This window comes from Carcharodon carcharias, chromosome 2 (assembly GCF_017639515.1).
Source record: "Carcharodon carcharias isolate sCarCar2 chromosome 2, sCarCar2.pri, whole genome shotgun sequence".
Taxonomy (NCBI): Eukaryota; Metazoa; Chordata; class Chondrichthyes; order Lamniformes; family Lamnidae; genus Carcharodon; species Carcharodon carcharias.
In genome coordinates, this window is record NC_054468.1 from 210,422,355 (window position 1) to 210,442,793 (window position 20,439).

Genomic DNA, 20,439 nt, shown 5'->3' on the forward strand with positions numbered 1-20,439 from the left:
ATCTCAGTCTTAAATACACTCAATGACCTGGCCTCCACAGCCTTCTGTGGCAATGAATTCCATAGATTCACCACTCTCTGGCTAACTAAGTTTCTCCTCATCCCTGCTCTAAAAGGTCTTCCCTTTACTCTGAGGCTGTGCCCTCAGGTTCTAGTCTCTCCTACTAATGGAAACATCTTCCCCACGTCCACTCTATCCAGGCCTTTCAGTATTCTATAAGTTTCAATCAGATCCCCCATATCCTTCTAACCTCCATCGAGTATAGAACCAGAGTCCTCAAACGTTTCTTATATGTTAAACCTTTCATTCCTGGGATCATTCCTGTGAATCTCCTCTCCAGGGCCAGCACATCCTACCTGAGATACAGGGCCCAAAATTGATCACAATTCTTGCAAGTGTTCTGATGAGTGCAAGATGAAAAGCTTAGTCATGTCTCTTTTTTCAGCAATGCTAAAGTTCTGTACTACCCCTTAATTTATTTAAATTATAATAAAAACAAGCATTTTAATTAGTGAAAAATTGTTTTTTTATAATAAAATACTTTTAAAATGGAACAAAATTGATAGCTGCTTCAAATCCTCTTGCTGATCATTTGTCACTTGTATGTTTCTCTCAGCCTTATCTGAAATTCCCTTTTCTGAGTTGTTTTTGCGTTCTTAATCATATTCAGGTCATTTTCATCAAACATCCAATTGATCAGTACAACCTCGTGAATGAAATGGAGCTTTACAATCCACTGAACAAATTCTTTCACCATGAATGCTTCGGGATATAATTCCATCTGGCTGCTAAAATCTAATGATGTCAACTTGAAAAGGCCGCCTGTTTCAATTTTTCTCAGGGCTCCAAAAAATGCTATCCAGCCTTTTGTGGTCACAGAATTCTCTGCCAGATCTAAACACTGAAGGTTTTCCAGATGCCCACTGATTGCCAAGGAAGCTGAGGAACAGAAATTCAACAATTAGCAGGTAGAATTGAAAGTCTGCTAGTCATTTGAAAGCAAACTAAAAATTACTAACTTACATTGGCTCCTGGTTCAACAACGCCTCCATTTTAAAATTCTCCTTGTTCTCAAAGCCCTCCATGGTCGTCCCCCCCCCCCCCCCCCCCCCCCCCCCAACCACCACCAGTCTACAACCCTCTGAGATTTCTCCAATTCTAGCCTCTTGCACATCCCCAATTTTAATTGATTCACCATTGGCGGCCGAGTCCTGAACTTCCAAAGCACTAAGCTCTGAAATTCATTCCCCAAACCTCTCCATCTCCCTTAAGACACTCCTTACAGCCTACCTCTTGGAGCAAGCTTTTGGTTATCTGCCCTAACACCTATTATGTGGCTTTTCTCTCTTCACTCTTTCATGCGATGCCTTTGTTGTCGCCCATCCTTAATTGCTGCTGAACTGAGTAGCTTGCTAGGCCATTTCAGAGGGCAATTAAGAGTCAACCACATTGCTCTGAGTCTGGACTCACATGTAGGCCAGACTAGGGAAGGAGGGTAGACTTCCTCCCCTAAAGGGCATTAGTGAACTAGATGGGTTTTTACAACAATGATGATTGCTACAGTTAATATTACTGCGACTAGCTTTTAATTGCAGGTTTTTTTTATTATTATTATTAATTGAATTTAAGTTCCACCAGCAGTCATGTTTGCATTTGAAACCCCAGAGCATTTGCCTGGATTACTAGTCCAGTGACATTACCACTACGCCACCATCCCCCGCTATTAGTGTCAAATTTTGTTTGATAATATTCTTGTGAAACGCTTCGGGCATTTCACTGTTAATGGTGATATATAACTGTTGTTGCAGAAAAGCATTCCAAGGTGCTTCACAGAATCATACAATGCAGCTGAGGCCTTTTGGCCCATCGAGTCTGCACCAACATGTGAGAAACACCTGATCTACCTACTTAATCCCATTTACCAGCACTTGGCCCATAGCCTTGAATGTTATGACGTGCCAAGTGCTCATCCAGGTACTTTTTAAAGGATGTGAGGCAACCTGCCTCCACCACCCTCCCAGGCAGTGCATTCCAGACCGTCACCACCCTCTGGGTAAAAAAGTTGTTCCTCACATGCCCCCCTAAACCTCCTGCCCCTCACCTTGAACTTATGTCCCCTCGTGACTGACCCTTCAACTAAGGGGAACAGCTGCTCCCTATCCACCCTGAATATGCCCCTCATAATCTTGTACACCTCGATCAGGTCACCCCTCAGTCTTCTATGCTCCAACGAAAACAACTCAAGTCTATCCAACCTCTCTTCATAGCTTAAATGTTTCATCCCAGGCAACATCCTGGTGAATCTCCTCTGCATCCCCTCCAGTGCAATCACATCCTTCCTATAATGACCAAGGTTCTATACAACTCCAACATGACCTCCCTACTTTTGTAATCTATGCCTTGATTGATAAAGGCAAGTGTCCCATATGCTTTTTTCACCACCCCACTAACATGCCTCTCCGCCTTCAGAGATCTATGGACACAGACACCAAGGTCCCTTTTGTTCCTCAGAACTTCCTAGTGTCATGCCGTTCGTTGAATCCTTCCTTGTCAAATCACTTCTTCCAAAGTGTATCACCTCACAGTTTTCAGGGTTAAATTCCATCTGCCACTTATCTGCCCATTTGATCATCCTGTCGATATCTTCCTGTAACTCTTTCGAGTACAAACCCGTTTCCATCTGTTTCAGATGAAGTTACATTGTTTCATAGTTTGCCATTGTGAGATTTGAACTCTTGATCTTGGGGTTACAAACCCAGTACCATAACCACTTGGCTATTTAGGCCAAGCTAATATCTTCCTGTAGCCCAAGGCACTCAACCTCAATGTTAACCACTCAGCCAATCTTTGTGTCATCCGTAAATTTACTAATCCTGCCCTCCACATAGTCATCTATGTTGGTTATATAAATGATGAATACTAGGGGACCCAGCACAGATCCCTGTGGTACGCCACTGGACAAGAAAGTAATTAGTCAAAAATTAATTAACTCATTTTGAAGTTTCCAATTTAGCTCATCATATTCAGCTGCTTTTCCTAGCTTGGTATCAACTGAAAACTTAACCAAATTGTCCAGTTGCTTCAGAATTCAAATTGTCAATGTAAATTAGAAACAGGAAAGTTTACAGCACTGATTTCTGGGGAATACCACTCACCAATTTCTCCAACTCAATACAACTCCTTTAGCAAGTTTCTTACCCATCCCACACTCAAATTATCACCCTATTTGTGAGGAATCTCACAATGTTAACAGACACAAGTTACAAACTCTTTAAACATTGAATACAATAAAGAGTAAGGTGATTATCCCAGATAACCTGTCAAATATTTATCCCACAATCTACATGGCCAAAAACAGATTATCTGATCATTATCACATTGCTATTTGTGCAAGCTTGCTGAAAACAAATAGACTGCTGTGTTTCTACATTCCAATTGTGATTATACTTCAAAAGAACTTCATTGGCTGTAAAGCACTTTGGGAATGTCTGGTGGTCATGAAAAGCGCCGTATAAATGCAAGCCTTTCCTCCTTTCTTTATATCAACACTGAAACATGTTCCAATTATTAACGAATTGGAGTATATTTTGACATGTGTGTTAATTAACTTCATTCCACATATTTTAGTTAACAGTGGCTATAGCAATTCTTTCAATTCTTTCTTGAAGATTATCTTTTGATACTGATTCACGACACATAGCACTTTAAACTTTGAAAGTCTATCATGGGAAACTTGGGCCCTGTGCATTTAACTTACCCAGTGAGTCAAGGTCTAGGTCGTTCAGCCTCCATTTCTGCAGCCCTAACTTTGTCACATTTGTTAGACTTTTCAGTTGGATTAGCAGTTTTTCAAGGCAACTGTTGACATTTTGCCCAAAAGGCAACATCAGCACCTTTAAACTTGAGGCAACAGTTAGTTGATCAACTGTAGGAAGAAAAAAATAGCTAAGATTTGGTTACAAATTTCCTATCTAATACAAGTATCCTGTCTAGAAAAGCTTTACATGTATCCACCATATTTTAGGCATCACACCTCAAACTATTAAACTATGGCACCTCAAAAGTATAAGGAGAAAGAGAAAGAAAGGGAGAAATCTACTGACTTCCTGCTTGCTTTCCAGACATGGTCTCTCCTTCCAATGACAGGAGCCAGAGATTTACTGGCAGCTCTCAATCTACAGAAATTTCACTCAGCAATGATATGGCGCAAGAGTGGGAAGGGGGACTAACTGGATTGCTTTTCTGAAACTAGCAAAGGGCCAGCAAAAAGTTGCTAAAAAGGGAAAAAAATAGTTTAAGAGAGTAAAATAGCCAGAAGTATAAAAGCAGATTGTAGTAGTTTCCATAAATGTGTAAAAATTAAGACAGTGGCTAAAGTAAATGCTGGCGCTTTAGAAGTAGGGAGACAGGAGAATGAGGAAATGGCAGAGGCATTGAACAAATATTTTGTATCTGTCCTCACAGTAGAAGACATGTTTCATACCAAAAATAGATGGTAACCTAGGGACTAAAAAGAATGAGGAAATTAAGGGAATTAATATCAGCAGAGAAAAAGTATTGGAGAAAATTAAGGGAGTAAGACCTGGCAAATTCCTGGGACCAAATGGCCTACACCCTAGGGTTCTAAAAGAGATAGCTGCAGAGATAGTGGATGTCCTCCGATGTCAAAATTTCCTTAAATTTAGAAATGGTCCGACTATATTGGAAGTTGGCAAATATTGCACAACTTTATAGGAAAGGAGGGAGAGAGAAAACTGAACTACAGGCCAGTTAGACATCAGTTGTAGGGAAAACACTGGAATCTATTGTTAAGGAAGTCTTATCAATGCACTTAGAAAAGCAGAGTATAATTTTTTTAATTCATTCATGGGATCTGAGTGTCACTGGCTACACCAGCATTTACTGCCCATCCCTAGTTACCCTTGAGAAGCTGGTGGTGAGCTGCCTTCTTGAACCGCTGCAGTCCATGTGACGTAGATACACCCATAGTGCTGTTAGGGAGGGAGTTCCAGGATTTTGACCCAGTGACAGTGAAGGAACGGTGATATATTCCCAAGTCAGGATGGTGAATGGCTTGGATGGGAACTTCCAGGTGGTGGTGTTCCCATCTATCTGCTGCCTTTGTCTTTCTAGATGGTGGCGGTCAAGGGTTTGGAAGGTGCTGTCTAAGGAGATGTGGTGAGTTCCTGCAGTGCATCTTGTAGGTGGTACGCATTGTTGCTACTGTGCGTCAGTAGTGAAGGGAGTGAATGTTTATGGATAGGGTGCCAATAAAGCAGGCTGCTTTGTCCTGGGTGGTATCGAGCTTCTGGAAGGTTGTTGGAGCTGCACTCATCCAGGCAAGTGGAGAGTATTCCATCACACTCCTGACTTGTACCATGTAGAGGAGGGCTGGCTTTGGGGAGCTAGGAGGTGAGTTACTTGCCGCAGGATTCCTAGCCACTGACCTGCTCTTGTAGTCACAGTATTTATATGGCTAGTCCAACTCAGTTTCTGGTCAATGGTATCCCCCAAGATGTTGAGAGTGGAGGATTCATTGATGGTCATGCCATTGAATGTCAATGGCAAAGGTGAGATCCTCTCATTGGAGATGGTCATTGCCTGGCACATGTGTGGTGCTAATGTTACTTGCCACTTGTCAGCCCATTCCTGGATATTGTCCAGGTCTTGCTGCATTTGGACATGGACTGCTTCAGTAACTAAGGAGTCATGAATGGTGCTGAACGTTGTGCAATCATCAGCGAACATCCACACTTCTGATCTTATAATGGAAAGGAGGTCATTGATGAAGCAGCTGAACACGGTTGGGCCAAGGACACTACCCTAAGGAACTCCTGCAGTGATGTCCTGGAACTGAGATGATTGACCTCCAACAATCACAACATCTTTCTTTGTGCTAGGTAAGACTCCAGTTTTGCTCGGGCTCCTTAATGCCACACTCGGTCAAATGCTGCCTTGATGTCAATGGCAGTCACTCTCACCTCACCTCTGGAGTTCAGCTCTTTTGTCCATGTTTAAACCAAGGATTTAATAAGGTCAGGAGCTAGGTGGCCCTGGCGGAACCCTGAGTATCAATAAGCAGGTTATCGCTAAGCAAGTGCCGCTTGATTGCGCTGTTGATGACCCCTTCCCGCACTTTACTGGTGATCGAGAGTAGACTGATGGGGTGATAATTGGTTGGCTTCAATTTGTCCTGCTTTTTATGTACAGGACATACCCGGGCAATTTTCCACATTGCTGGGTAGATGCCAGTGTTGTAGCTGTTTTGGAATAACTTTGCTAGGGGCCCCGTAAGTTCTGGATGTCTTCAGTACTATTGCTGGAGTATTGTCAGGGCCCATAGCCTTTGCAGTATCCAGTGCCTTCAGCCATTTCTTGATATCAAGAGGAGTGAATTGAATCAGCTAAAGACTGGCATCTCTGATGTTGGGGACCTCTGGAGGAGAACAAGATGGATCATCCATTCGGTGGACGAACATTCTGGATGAACATTCTTGCAATTGCTTCAGCCTTATTTTTTGCATTGATGTACTGGGTGCCCCCATGATTGAGGATGGCGATATATGTGGAGCCTGCTCCTCCAGTGAGTTGTTTTATTGTCCACCACCATTCACGCCTGGATGTGCAGGACTGTGGAGCTTAGATCTGATCCGTTGGTCATGGGATTGCTTAAGTCTGTCTATCACTGGCTGCTTACACTGTTGAGCATGCAAGTAGTCCTGAGTTGTAGCTTCACTAGGTTGACACCTAATTTTTAGGTATGCCTGGTGGTGCTCCTGGAATGCCCTCCTGTACTCTTCTTTGAGCCAAGATTGATCCCCTCACTTGGTGGTAATGGTGAAATGGGGGATATGCTAGACCATGAGGTTACAGATTGTGGTTGAATACATTTCTGCTGCTGCTGATGGCTCACAGCACTTTATGGATGCCCAGTCTTGAGTTGCTAGATCTGTTTGAAATCTATCCCATTTAGCACAGTGGTAGTAGTGCCACACAACACGATGGAGAGTATCCTCAATGTGAAGATGGAACTTCATCTCCACAAGGACTGTGTGGTGGTCAGTCCTACCGATGCTGTCATGGATGCATCTGGCAGGCAGGTTGGTGAGGATGTGGTCAAGTATGTTTTTTCTTCTCGTTGGTTCCCTCACCACCTGCTGCAAACATGGTCTAGCAGCTATGTCCTTTAGGACTCGGCCAGCAGTAGTGCCTATTTTGATGATGGACATTGAAGTCCCCCACTCAGAATATATTCTGCACCTTTATCACCTCAGTGGCACTTCAGGAAGCACCCTCAATGCTTTCTCCACCGTGGAGGAGTACAGATTCATCAACTGAGGTTGGGAGGGGAGGTTGGGGAGATAGAGGTGGTAATAAGCCCAACTTTGGCCTGATGTCATGATACTTCATGGAGTCCGGAATCGATGTTGACGACTCCCAGCGAAACTCCCTCCTGAATGTGCCACCACCTCTGTCCTGCCAGCGGGACAGGACACACGCAGGGATAATGTCTGGGAAATTGTCTGTTAGGTACAATTCTGTGAGTATGACCACGTCAGGCTTGACTAGTCTGAGGGACAGCTCCCCCAATTTTGACACAAGCCCCCCTAGTAAGGAGGACTTTGCAGGGTCGATAGGGCTGAGTTTGCCATTGTCTGGCAGGACAGAGGTGGTGGCACATTCAGGAGGGAGTTTCGCTGGGAGTCGTCAACATTGCTCATATTGATGCCAAGTGATCCATCGAGTTTCATTCCTTATAGGCTTCATAGCAGTTTGATACAACTGACTGGCTTTCCAGGCCATTTCAGAGGGCAGACTGAAGAGTCAACCACATTACTGTGGGTCTGGAGTCACATGTAGGCCAGACCAGGTAAGCATGACAGATTTCCTTCCCTGGTGAACCAGGTGGGTTTTTACTTTCACGGTCTTCATTAGACTTTTAGTTCCAGATTTTTATTGGAATCAAATTCCATCATCTGCCATGGTCTCTGAATTATTAGTCCAATGACAATACCATTGCACCACTGCCTCCCCCAAGTCAACAAGTCAACATGGTTTTACGAAAGAAAAAGAAAGCTGAACACGTGCATTAACAGGGCTTTTTCAAGGTGGCAGGCAGTGAATAGTGGAGTCTGCAAAGATCAGTGCTGGGATCTCAGCCATTTACAATCTATATTGATGACTTAGATGAAGAGACAGAGAGTAATGTATCTAAGTCTGCTGATGATACAAAGCTAGGTGGAAAGGTAAGCTGTGGGGAGGACACAGAGAGGCTGCAAAGATATATACAGACAGGTAAAATGAATAGGCAACATGATGGCAGATGGATTATGATGTCGGCAAGTGTGAAGTTACTTACTTTGGTCATAAGAATAGAAAAGCAGAATATTTTTTAAAGGGTTTGAAATTTGTAAGTGTTGATATTCAAAGAGGCTTGGATGTGCTTGTACAAGGAATGCAGAAAGTTAGCATGCAGGTGCAGCAAGCAATTAGGAAGGCAAATGGCATGATGGCCTTTACTGCAAGTGGATTGCAGAACAAGAATACAGGAGTCTTGCTACAGTTGTACAGGATTTTGCTGAGAATATCTGGAATACTGTGTGCAGTTTTTGTCTCCACATTTAATAAAGGATGTACTTGCATTGAAGACAATACAGTGAATGTTCACTAAGTTGGTCCCTGGGATGAGAGGGCTGCCCTATGATGAGAGGCTGAGCAAATTAGGTCTATTTTCTCTGGAGTTTAGAAGAATGAGAGGCAATCTCATTGAATCCTACAAAATTCTGAATGGGTGTGATAGGGTAGATGCTGACAGATAGTTTCCACTATCTCTCCACTATTCCACTAGCTGGGGAGTCTAAAACACAGGGGCACAGTCTCAGGATAAGGGGCCTATCATTTAGGACTGAGATCAAGAAAAATGACCACTCAAAAGCAGTGTGAATCTTTGAACTTCTCTACCCCAGGGGGTTGTGGATGCTCCATTGTTGAATACATTTAAGGCTGAGATAGATAGATTTTAGGTCTCTCAGGGAATTAAGGGATATGGAGAGCAAGCAGGAAAATGAAGTTGAGGCCCAAGATCAGTCAAGACGTATTGAATGACAGGCTTGACAGGCTATCCTGCTCCTATTTCTTGTGCTTTTAAAAGAGTCAACACAGGCTCAATGGGCCGAATAGTCTCCTTCTGTGCTGTGCTATTCTATGATACTGTAATAAGCCTCAAACTGACCTCAATATGAACCTATTTCAACCACTTCCCCATTTGGAGAACCTGAGTATGGGCTTTAAAGAATCAAAAGCCATACTAAATATAGATCCACCTCAATTTATAAAACATTCCTTAATCTCAGACTAATCTGTAGGCAATGCCACAGGAGATAAGCCACTTAACATGAAAATGTGATGAATTAATTGTTTTGCTTACCAAGTTGACTGACTGCATCGATTGCTTCCTCTCCTAGGTTATTTCCTGATAGGTCAAGAACTTTCAACCCTTGCAAATTGTGGAGATTTTGAGCTGTGAATAAAAAGAGATGATGCAATAAGTGAAACAGAATATCTTCTTCAAAAGAAGGGCAATTTATATTGCAGGTTGTTGGCTAAACAGTTCTCTGCCCAATTTCACTGCATCAACTACTGGAATTAGGCCAGCGTAAATCCAGAGAAAAGTCTGCCCTTGACTTCCCAAGTTAATACGTTAAGAATGGTATAGGCAGTGAGAATGCTGCTTTACCCAGCAGGAATTGCCAATCCAAGGAAGGGAGGAGGAAATGAAAAGATAAAATTGGAGTGAAAGCCACAGCAACTCCTCCAAGCCAGTCTGCCTTGAAGGTGCCTATGGGACTTACTGCTTGAATGTGAATATTCAAATATTAACAGAAATAGGATAAGAAACACGATAAAAGGGGAAATGGTGGTAGTGGTAACGCCACTGGACTATTAACCTGGAGATCCAGGTTAATGTTCTGTGAACATGGGTTCAAACACCACCACGGCAGCTGGTGAAATTTAAAATCAATTAATAAAAAACTCTGGAATTAGTCTCAATAATGGTGATCATGAAACTATCACTGATTGTCGTAAAAACCCATCTTGTTCGCTATTGTCCTTTAGGGAAGGAAATTTGCTATCCTTGCCTGGTCTGGCCTACGTGTAGCTCCAGACCCATAGCAATGTGATTGACTCTTAACTGCTCTCAGAAAAGGCCTAGCAAATCATTCAGTTAAAAGGCAATTAGGGATTAACAATAAATGCTGGGCTTCCCAGCGATGCCCACATCCCAGCAAAGAATAAAAAACGACATACCAAGTGTTATGACAGCTCTTCCTGTCACACAGCAGCTGGCCAGTTTAATTTCTTGGAGGCTGCAGATGCCACTGCTTAATTCTTTGACAAGTTGCTCAATTCCATTGCCAAGACCTGTCAGCTGGGATAGATGGAACACGGAGATATTGCTGAATTTCTTAAGGCTTTCAGCTTGTTTGGTTTTTTAAAAAAAAAGGAAATGCAAAATGAGTTAAGAAGCATCAACACTTCAGTTCCAGCACACATTAGACAACAATAAAAACTGCCCATAATTCAACATGGCCACTAATTTTTCAAATTGATTTCCACTGGTATTATTGTTCAAGGCCTAATGAGAATAAGGCACATTCAGCATTTCTGTCTAACTTATAAGCCTCAATTTTCACATGCGTGCAAGTAATGCAGGTATGGGCCGAGACCAATGACAAACCAATCCGACCTTGCCACTATGCAGAGTGTGGGAGATTTCAACTCCTGGATCTCATTTTTTTGCAGTTGATTTTGACTTGTTGGGTGGCAGGACATTGTTGCTGGAGACAGAAAGAATGGCTTCACCCACCAGTTAAAATTACAGTCAAGCCCAGATAATACTATTGGAGCCCAATCTGCATATTCAAAATAAAAGGACCCGCTGGCTTCGGCTGGGTGTGTCTCTTGCTTGCTTGGTAAGCAGGTTAAGTTAGGAACCTGTGATAAGGCCCATCAGTGATTTTAAATGCATCCTGCCCACCCCTCCAACCCAGTTTCTGTCAGGCGGAATGGGTTAACATCAGCCTTATAAAAGCTAAGTTATTATGATGGGATAGATAAGTTGAACAGATCAAATGTTCCATGGGACACAAATGGCTGGGTAACTTTAACTTTTAACGATTGTATCAAATGGGTGACATCAGATCGACTGCCAAAAATGCAACCGAATATCATTACAAAGGAAAATCAGGCTGTTGGTATAATGAGTGACTGACCTGATGTTGCCCATTTTACCCTATCACTTAAAAGTTAAAATTACATTCTGGCACCTCGTTGCTGGGACAGGGAGAAAATTTTATCTATGAAACTCCAGCAGAAGGCTGAAGAATGGAAATGTTGAGATATTCTAGACTTTAACTTCATGTTTAGGAACAGAGAACACTTTATCTCAAAAGGCTTAAATGGATGGGGTTAATCCATGATAGAGCAGACAATATGTAGTCTGTAGTGCCAGTAAGCTGGACGGGCTGAATACTCTTTTCAGTGGCCTTGCTTTCTTACATTTGATCTACACAATGGTTCTCTGACTTCAAGCAAAACTCCATTATATTTTGATATGTGCATACAAAGCAACACTTCAAATTTCAGAGAAAACTAGAAATGTCCTTGAAAACTAAAAACCTCAAAGTGTGTGTTTACTTCATTCACCCACGTGCAATTTAAATGTACCTCTGACTCAAGGGTGGAACGGAAGTTTGTACCTTGGCTTTTGGGGTGTAATGTTATCCTACAGCTGACACATTTCTTTTTTAACGCCGAGCATCTACTGACAGAGCCTCAGTGGAGGCAGAGTAGTTCAGCTACAGTATGAGTTGGCTGCTGCATTCTGATATCTAGAAAATAACTTTGCAGTTTGCTACTTGTATAATAGATACAACAGACATTGTTACAATTATTCCATGAAAATGATGCATTATTACATCATTCTGAAACATCCATTAAATCACCAATGAGTTTTATGCAGGAAGGAACTGCAGACATTATTTGACCATTGAATGTTTCTGTTTGACTGAGTGGAACCAACACAGCTTTAACCTGTTCTCGTGTATCAACTAAGATTTCAGTCAATAATTAATATATTGACAAACATCATCATTCTTGATTCCTTGCCTCATTCTGAAACAGTCTGAAACCAGCTATGTACATGAATGGTGACTGCTTCAGAGATAAATAAGATGATTCAAGATTGTCGCCCTTTGAAATGTTGAATGGTACAGTATTTGTTATCAGTTACTGTAATGTCTACTGCATGCAAAACTGGACCATAGTTGACTAATCCTTTGAAGCCATCACCTTTGTGCCCAATAGAGTTTTGGTTTGAACAAGTCACAAAAACTAGTGGACAGGATAACCTCAAGATAATCCGTTGAATCTCTCAGAACAGTTTTGATTAAGCACATGTGGCAGTACCTATTTTTTTAACATCAATGTCATTCATTTTCACATTTTCTAGTACCAGCTTTTCAATGCTTTTCAAGCAATGTATCCCATCAATAAATCCTCCTGAAAGAGAAAGTAGGAAGAAAAGAATCAGGAATATTTGCAATTTTCAGTACTTCTGTGCTCTGCTGCTACTTTATCTGATTCCTTTATTACACTCAAATCTCTTCTAATTTGCAACAGTTAAGACTTAATATCAAAGATCATAGGAATAAGATCAATATTATAAATGTTCCATTAATTACAGTTGCCCCTTTCTGCCAGTTACATTATAATGGTACTTATAATGTCATATTATAATTTACATAATAGATGCTTCTATATTTTCTGCAGTTATTAAAGGGAAGAAAATCATCCCGATTCCTGTTGCTGATTATATCCTACACCTGGTCCTAATTGCTATCAGACCTCTGCTGCAAAATGCTCTTAAGTGGATATTGGGGAGGATGTCCCATGGTTGAATGCTCAACTGAGCTAAGTTCACAAATGAAGAATAGTCAAATGCAAAGGAAGCAGAGTTGCCAGCACCCATGGAACTATACCCATGCATATGTTAGCATCTTCAGGAGGGGAAGAAGACCGGCGCAACAATGAGCTGCTCGTTGACTTACCATCTCTTTGTTCTGTTTGGAGATCATTGATGTGCAAGGTCTTTAACTGGTACATCTTTACTATCTGTTGTTCATCTTCCTCAGTTAATAGTGTGGATTCAATAACCAGGTCCTGCACGTTCCGTGCACAGGTATTCAGAATTTTATGGAGCTTTCCTGTGATTCCTGCACTCTTGCTTATATGTAGTATTAAAGACAAAGCAGAGCAACAGATTTTCCCAATGCACTTGATCTCCTTTGGCTTCAAGTCTGGAAAATCTCTCAATGTGATTTGCAATGTGTTAAAAGTCTGATTCCAGGGTGTTTCATAGAAAAGTTTAATGGCAGGCTCAGGTATTCGGGCCTGAGTTACAGACTGCATTTGATTTTCACTCTCAGGTTTTTTAATTCCATTTCCATTTGAAGAAAAGGAGTTTCCAGAAAACGCAAGTTTAATGAGACCTAAAGCTCTTAAACAAGAGGGCAAATGTTCAACGAAGTAGAAGAGGTAATCTGGTATATAATGGGAATTGATGTGGAGTTCTTTTCCCTGAAGAAAGATCGCAAACTCTGCAGCTAGAGCAGATTGGGAACGGCTTTCATAGACAAAGGTCAGGCCACGTTCAACAAGAGTGTTCATGTTTAGAAGTTTAAGTTTCTCCACTTCCTCAGAACTTTGCATCTGAGTTTCTACATTCACACTCTCCTCGTTCTCATCTAGAAACTGCAAAAGTGTTCCATAGTCCTTAACACCCACAATGTGCTTGATTACTTCAGCTGCGGCATCTTTAGATGATCCACACGTATACAGAAGTAGATTCTGGTATTTGAAGGTGATGTCTGAAATAGTATTTATTTTCTGTAAGTACATCTGCCCTTTGGAAATCTCTGTCACTGAGCTAGATGTCACCAATTCATGTAATCTCCTGCCTGCTGTGTACTCCTGAAAGGATTTGTGAAAGAATCTGTAAACTGGCTTAAGTCTTTGGGCAGCATATTTATTCAGGAGGCCTGCAGCCAACAGCAGCCTTTCCTCTTTCTGAGATGACAAGTCTTCGATATTAAAATCAAACTTGGACTTAAAGATTCCATCCAAAGCCAGGTCTCCACAACGTCTTATGCTCTCAATGATATATTCTTCTGGCAAGTCTCTGGTTTTGTAGTGACTTTTATTGATCATTAGCTTGTGCAAGGTATGGAACAATGCTGTTTGTGTCTTTGGAATGAAGTCATCATCTCCCATTTGAATGGCGCATGCGATCACTACAAAGAGTGGAGTCTTCATCATCTCCTTCATAGTGCTCGATTGGTCAAGTTGGGTCAACAAACTCTTGGCCAAGGATTCCTCTAATACATTTTCAATCAGCATTTTTGCACCATTGTAAGTTAGGTCTCCTATTTTCACTAGGAGATCGGCGTAGCCTCGAACCTGGCTCAGGGTCTCAGATCGTGTTGTTAAAACTACTGTGTGCTTGTACTGGGCATTCTTTGTGAAGAGCCTGGCAGTCTCAGGGTAATCTTGGGACTTAAATTCATCAAAACCATCCAAACAAAAGAGCACATTGCGTTCTAGGATCTCTATGATTTTCATGAATGTCAAACTATCCAGGCTGTATGGTTCCCTAAGTAACTGTTCACAGATGCTTTCATACAGTCCCTTCTGCATATTCCTGAGACTAACAAAGAAAACCAATTTAAAACGATTCAGTGAGGGGTGTTTCCCTGAAGCCCAGAGAGATGCAATCCTCTTCAGAAGAGTTGTTTTACCTTTGCCGGCTTCACCTTCAATCACTGTGAGGTTCCTTAGTTCATCCAGAAGGTCCTGGAACATTAGTTGGTCTATTGTTCGGTTGTTTATATTTTTTTTCCAGAACACAGCATCAGAAAATGTGGTTTCTAGGTCGAAAATGATGTCTATTTCCTCACCAAGAGGATGGAACTTTTGAAAAGCTGAAGATAGATAAAGGTTTCTTAAATCCTCAGCAATCATTTCAATGTCCTTCTCTGTGTACTTTTCAATGCTGGCTTTTTTACCTTCATAGACAAAATGGAAAAGATGAATTAAAGTTTCACTTAGTTTGCAAGTAATTGGAGCACATTATACCATAATAAAGAAGGAATTACCCTGGTTTTTATATGTATTGACATTGTGCATACATTCAAAAAGTTGATTCTTTCAACGGTTGCAACATAGTTGAAAAGATCGTATTCCTATTTTTGCTAGAAATACTGATGAAACAAGTCTGGATGAATGCATTTGTATAATCACCACACAGAGTAATTCATCCTGTCAGATGGACATTAGGAAAAGGCTTGAATTTGGCAGTGCTGATTTTCCACAAAATGGATGGCTAGGCAGGAAGGATCACATGTCTGTAAATGGTGTCAGGGCAGAAAGAGAAGCCATTGCAGGAGATTTTCTGGCTACCACTTGAGAGGTAAAAGTCGAAACAGGTAAGGGGAGTCCCTACCCCCTGGACAATGGAGGAACGGCATCATAGGAGGGTGGTGCAGTCAACCATGCCAAAGGCTGCAGACATGTTAAGAAGGATGATGGATGATGCATCACAGATGTAATTTGTGACTTTGATTATGGCCCTTTCAGTGCTGTGGAGAGGCAGGAAAGATGGGCATGGATTTATTACAGAGCAGCACGTAGGCAGTCTTTGTGAAGGGGAAGGTGTGGGGTCAACAGTTCAGCTCAGAGTCAAGCTAAGATTGCAACACTATGAAAAACGAACAGTATATAACAGAGCTAGTTGTACTGAGCAAGTAACGGGGATGAGAGAGGAACTGAAATTTAGTGAGGCTGAGGGTATTAAAAGCTGATGCAAAACAGTTATGGACAAGATCAAAGTAAGGAAAGATAAGCATGTAGAAGAAATAAGAAGGTGTGAGAAGAATAAGTTTGGTCTTTGTGGATGTATGAAAAAAGGGAGACAAAACGTTTCCTGAGATCTCAAAGGTCATGAGGTCCTTTGTGATAATGAGATTATGGAAAACGAAGAGGACAAAAAAGTTTCCAAAGCTGTATGAAAGGCTGACATCACTGAAATCAGGAGTTACTCACTGCAGTGACTGAGCATGGGCATGAGAGAGGACATTTCAGTCAGAAAAATAACAGTGCTTAGGCAGATGTTAGATAAGGATATTTTTAAAGTAGATGTGGGTAGATCTATAAGAAAATAGGATGTTCAAATGTGGATTTAGAGGCGGAAAAGTTAGGGATTAGATCAAGGTGGAATTTCAGATGCTCCAGTGATGACAATGAGTGACAGATGTAGCAAAACAAGGAAACAGAGTTGGGGCGGCCTATGAGGGCAAAGAATTTCCATCGATATGTAAGGCCTAGGGTGTTGACACATCCTTCCACAGTAAGATTACAGTTAAGAAATCATAAACCAGGAAGTAGATATTTTGAAGGGGTAATGGAGAGGGGCACAGTAACCTGCTTCTAAGGAAACAGAGAAATGGGGTAGAAAATTAGGCCAAGTGGGGTTAAGAGAGGCAGAGAAAAAACAGAGACTGAACAGGGAAGGAGTATGGTGAGACAAGGGGGGAGGAAATTACAGAGTTGGGTGATCTTAGGTGGAAGGTGACAGTCGGTTTTTGCATAGACTCATAGACGTTTACAGCACACGAGGAGGCCATTCGGCCCATCGTGTCTGCGTCAGTCAACAAAGATCTGACAACGCTTCCCATTTTCCAGCGCTTGGCCCATAGCCTTGGAGGCTATGGCAATGCAAGTTAATATCTAAATGCTTCTTAAATGTTACAACAGCTTCTGACTCAACCACCCTTTCAAGCAGTGAGTTCCAGACTCCCACCACCCTCTAGGTGAAAAATTTCTCCTCAACTCCCCTCTTAGCCTCCTACCTCCTGCAAGTGAAACACGATCAAACAAGTTAAACTAGGACACTGCAGAAAATTTTAAAAAATCAAAAACAATATTATCAGAGAAGGGAAATAAATGCAATAAGATGTGGAGAGGTAAAATTTATTGGGATTTTGTTTTCACCTTCCTGCCAGGGAGTAAGAAGAAGTAGAGTCTATAGGACAGACAAATAAATAAAATTTAGATAATCAGAGTCTAAGAGTGTGCTGTCAGGTCACAATCCAGAAGATAACATTGGAATGGTAATCCAGAAAGATACCAGTGGAGTTGAAGATTGAAGACATCTGAAAAATCTAAATTGGAAAACTAATCTGAGGCTGGCTGATGTGATTATGATTGAACAGTATATCCAGTATCAGGCAAAGTGAAATGAATGGTCAGTGAGACAACTTTACTGGAAGCCATTAGTCAAGATGCTTCAAAGTGGCACAGAAGCCTCCAGTAACAATTAAGCACAACACTTGTTATAGTGATATTCAGTCACTGTTGTTCCTGCTGAGTTCTCACAGTGCTCATGCTGCTTCATGGTAGGAATTAGAAACAGCAGCAAGCCAAAGGTAAAAATCCAGCAGATTATTTGGACAGGAATTTTATGATAAATTTTATTATAAGATAGAGCTTTCTGCTAATCGGAGGATGCTTATTGGAATGGGAAAAAAGAGACCCCAGCTGAGTTCATTGTAGTTGAAGTGATGGGAGTAGGGGTGAGAATGGTTCTTGTCAGTAGTCAAATCAGCCACAGGAAGGAAAAAAAAACAAAAAAACTAAAAATACTGACAAAAATGACTGTGATTTGAGGGGCTAGGGAAAAATGGAATATATAAACAGAGAAAATAATTGGTAGGAAACTAAAATGCCAATAGATATAAAATTGCTAGAGCTCGAACTTCAGAAAGATTATGTTCTCAATTTTATGTGAAAAACATGTTCTTGCTCACTTGTCCATTTTAGGTCCTCAAAGAGATATTGGTCGTAGCACTTGAGGTAGTCCAAAAAGAGTTTGCACGCAGCTGTCCCCTTGTTCTCAATGTAACCAAGAATCAACCTAGCTTTCTCCTGAGACAGCTGTGTTCCTAGAATCAAATCTTTCTCTTCAACGTTCAGAACACCTTTACTGTAAAGTTCATCAACCACCTGGTTGATTATCTGTCTTCCCATTCGCTGAACTAGTTCAGAACGACGTTCTCGAATGAAATCCACTGAAAAATGATTGACAGGGATAGCATGAAGTTAGAAAGGATTCCAGATAAATGGATGATGCATTTATTTATAGGAGGAGCAATGTATCATTGGTAACTATCATAGACAAATGAAGCTTGATATATTCAGTATGTTCTTTTAGAAACGGCTATGAACTGCTTTTGTCAGGCTGAATATTATGTTCATTGTGAACATTTTATATAGATTTAAGCCCGCTGTTGTCACTAGCATTCCATAAGAGGGACTAGATGGGTGGCTTTCAAAGAGCTGCCAGAAGCATGATAGCAGTTTGCTTTTATAAGGAATCAACCACTTAAGACCTTAAAAAAAGCTTACATTGTCGAAATGCCCCATCAAAATTCCTCTTTCTAAAGTGTGAGAGGGGAGGGATGAATGAATCTTAATGAAAGGATGCCAGATAAATCAGCTACATAGGAGGTACACTATCCAAAAGGCATTAGGATCCTAGGACCCCTATTAACGAACATATTCAGAGGCGTTTAGTGTCTAAAGCCAGCAGGCACTTTAGGCAGCCAGAGTTAGGCCCCTTTCTTAATGTGCCAGCCACATCTTTGGAATGTTGAGGTGGTAAGGGTACCAACCTCATTTTGAGATTGTTACCACCCTGTTTACAGCAAGCATAACAGTGAAAATTGGCCCATTGTGCTTCTGAAGAAAGTGATGTGGTCAGAAGGCAGGTAGATAGGGTTAATCTGCCAAGCAAGATACATGTTATTTTAGGCCCAACGGCCTTTTCCTGTTAAAAATTAACATGCTGTATGGGGTGGGAAAATTATCAGCTGTTTATGGGGCCCATGCTGCTGTGTAGATTTTCCATACCTGGCTGCTTATTCTATTAGTACACTTTGAGCAGCCAAGGGTGAATAAAGGACAGAAGATAATTTTGCTGGAACTCTACCCTCTTGGCTCCATGTGTCAAACTGGGAGGCTGGGATCGGCAACATTGGAAACACAAGGCTCAAATAGCCAGGCACTTCATTTAAATATTAATTTATTGTGGTGATGTCATGGTGTACCAGATGTTAAATGGGCATCCACCATGTGGAAAATATTTGGAAGAAAGGACATAGGCTAGGCACTGCTTAGAGGTACTGCTGCTCTGCTGCCTTAGCTTCACCAGACCTTCTCTGCTGACATTTTGGTTCTCATGAAACTTTATGTCAACTGTTATGTTTTTTTTGCATCCAGCACAGTTACTGATGCCAATGGGTTTACCAATATAAGTCCCTATTTAATGCTTGGAAGGGAGGAAGGAGCAATGGTGGCTTTCCAGGCAGGTAGACTGCATGGGAGGTACTCTCGCAGCCAAAATGGCAAATGGGATCCTAAGACCACACATCAGCATACTATTAGCAGACGTGAACATATTTTACTTTGGGCTGTCTTAGCATATTGTTATGTAACTGAGCAAGCTATCCATATTTCTAGACTAATAATTCAGAGGACATGAGTTCAAATCCCAACATGACAGTTTGAGAAACTTGAACTCAATTTAAAAAAAAACATGCAATTAAAAAAAAACTAGTATCAGTAAAAGTGACCATAGGGCTGTCGGATCATTGTTAAAGCCCAACTGGTTCATAAATTTCCTTTAGGGAAGGAAACTTGCCAACCTTCTGATCACTTCTGTTCTGATATAAGGTCAGAAACATTGGACCCAATTTTAACCCAGTCAAAACTCATTCACTTACACAGAGTTAAAATCAGGCTTATTCGCTCTATTTCTCACCCCACAGGTGCTGCCTAAGCTGCAGAGGGTCTCCAGGTTTTTTCTTTTTATTTCAGATTTCAAATAACCAGAATATTTTGCTTTTTAACCTGCCATTCTTACACCTGGCCTAGCCCATATGTGACTCCAGTCCCACTTTTAATTGCCCACTGAAATGGCTAGTAAGATACTCAGATGTATCAAAATGCTACATAGAAGAAAACTATTTGTAGCACCATGCTACAAAGGGAGCACTATCACTACGTGGACTGCAGTCGTCCAAGAAACAGGTCTTCTCAGGGCAACTGGGGATGGGTAATAAATTGTCAATGATGCTTACAATCTGAGAGTGAACAAATTAATTCTTATAGTTGCTTGGTCATACAGAACATGGGTATTGCTAAAAAATAAAGACATGCTGTTGAACCTTGTTGTCTTGCACTCATCAGGACAGATGCAAGAATGCCAAATATCAAAGGAAGCAACAATTTATACTGCTTAAGAAAAGGATGTTGATTGGTTAGTCA

The 20,439-nt window shown here is 41.3% G+C and overlaps 1 protein-coding gene across 14 annotated transcripts in view; it reads right to left on the bottom strand.

Moving 5' to 3' along the window:
• Positions 1 to 508: 508 nt before the first annotated feature.
• Positions 509 to 20,439, bottom strand: part of LOC121275255 (NLR family CARD domain-containing protein 4-like) — a 36,195-nt gene continuing 16,264 nt past the window's right edge. For all 14 annotated transcript variants that reach the window (XM_041182691.1, XM_041182684.1, XM_041182689.1 and 11 more), the window contains 7 exons: positions 17,922 to 18,182; positions 13,110 to 15,122; positions 12,469 to 12,561; positions 10,309 to 10,479; positions 9,428 to 9,520; positions 3,758 to 3,925; positions 509 to 939 (listed from right to left, as the gene is read on the bottom strand). In XM_041182691.1, coding sequence (XP_041038625.1) covers positions 596 to 939; positions 3,758 to 3,925; positions 9,428 to 9,520; positions 10,309 to 10,479; positions 12,469 to 12,561; positions 13,110 to 15,122; positions 17,922 to 18,141 — 3,102 coding nt within the window. In that variant the 5' untranslated portion in view covers positions 18,142 to 18,182 and the 3' untranslated portion in view covers positions 509 to 595. The remainder of the gene's footprint in view (positions 940 to 3,757; positions 3,926 to 9,427; positions 9,521 to 10,308; positions 10,480 to 12,468; positions 12,562 to 13,109; positions 15,123 to 17,921; positions 18,183 to 20,439) is intronic.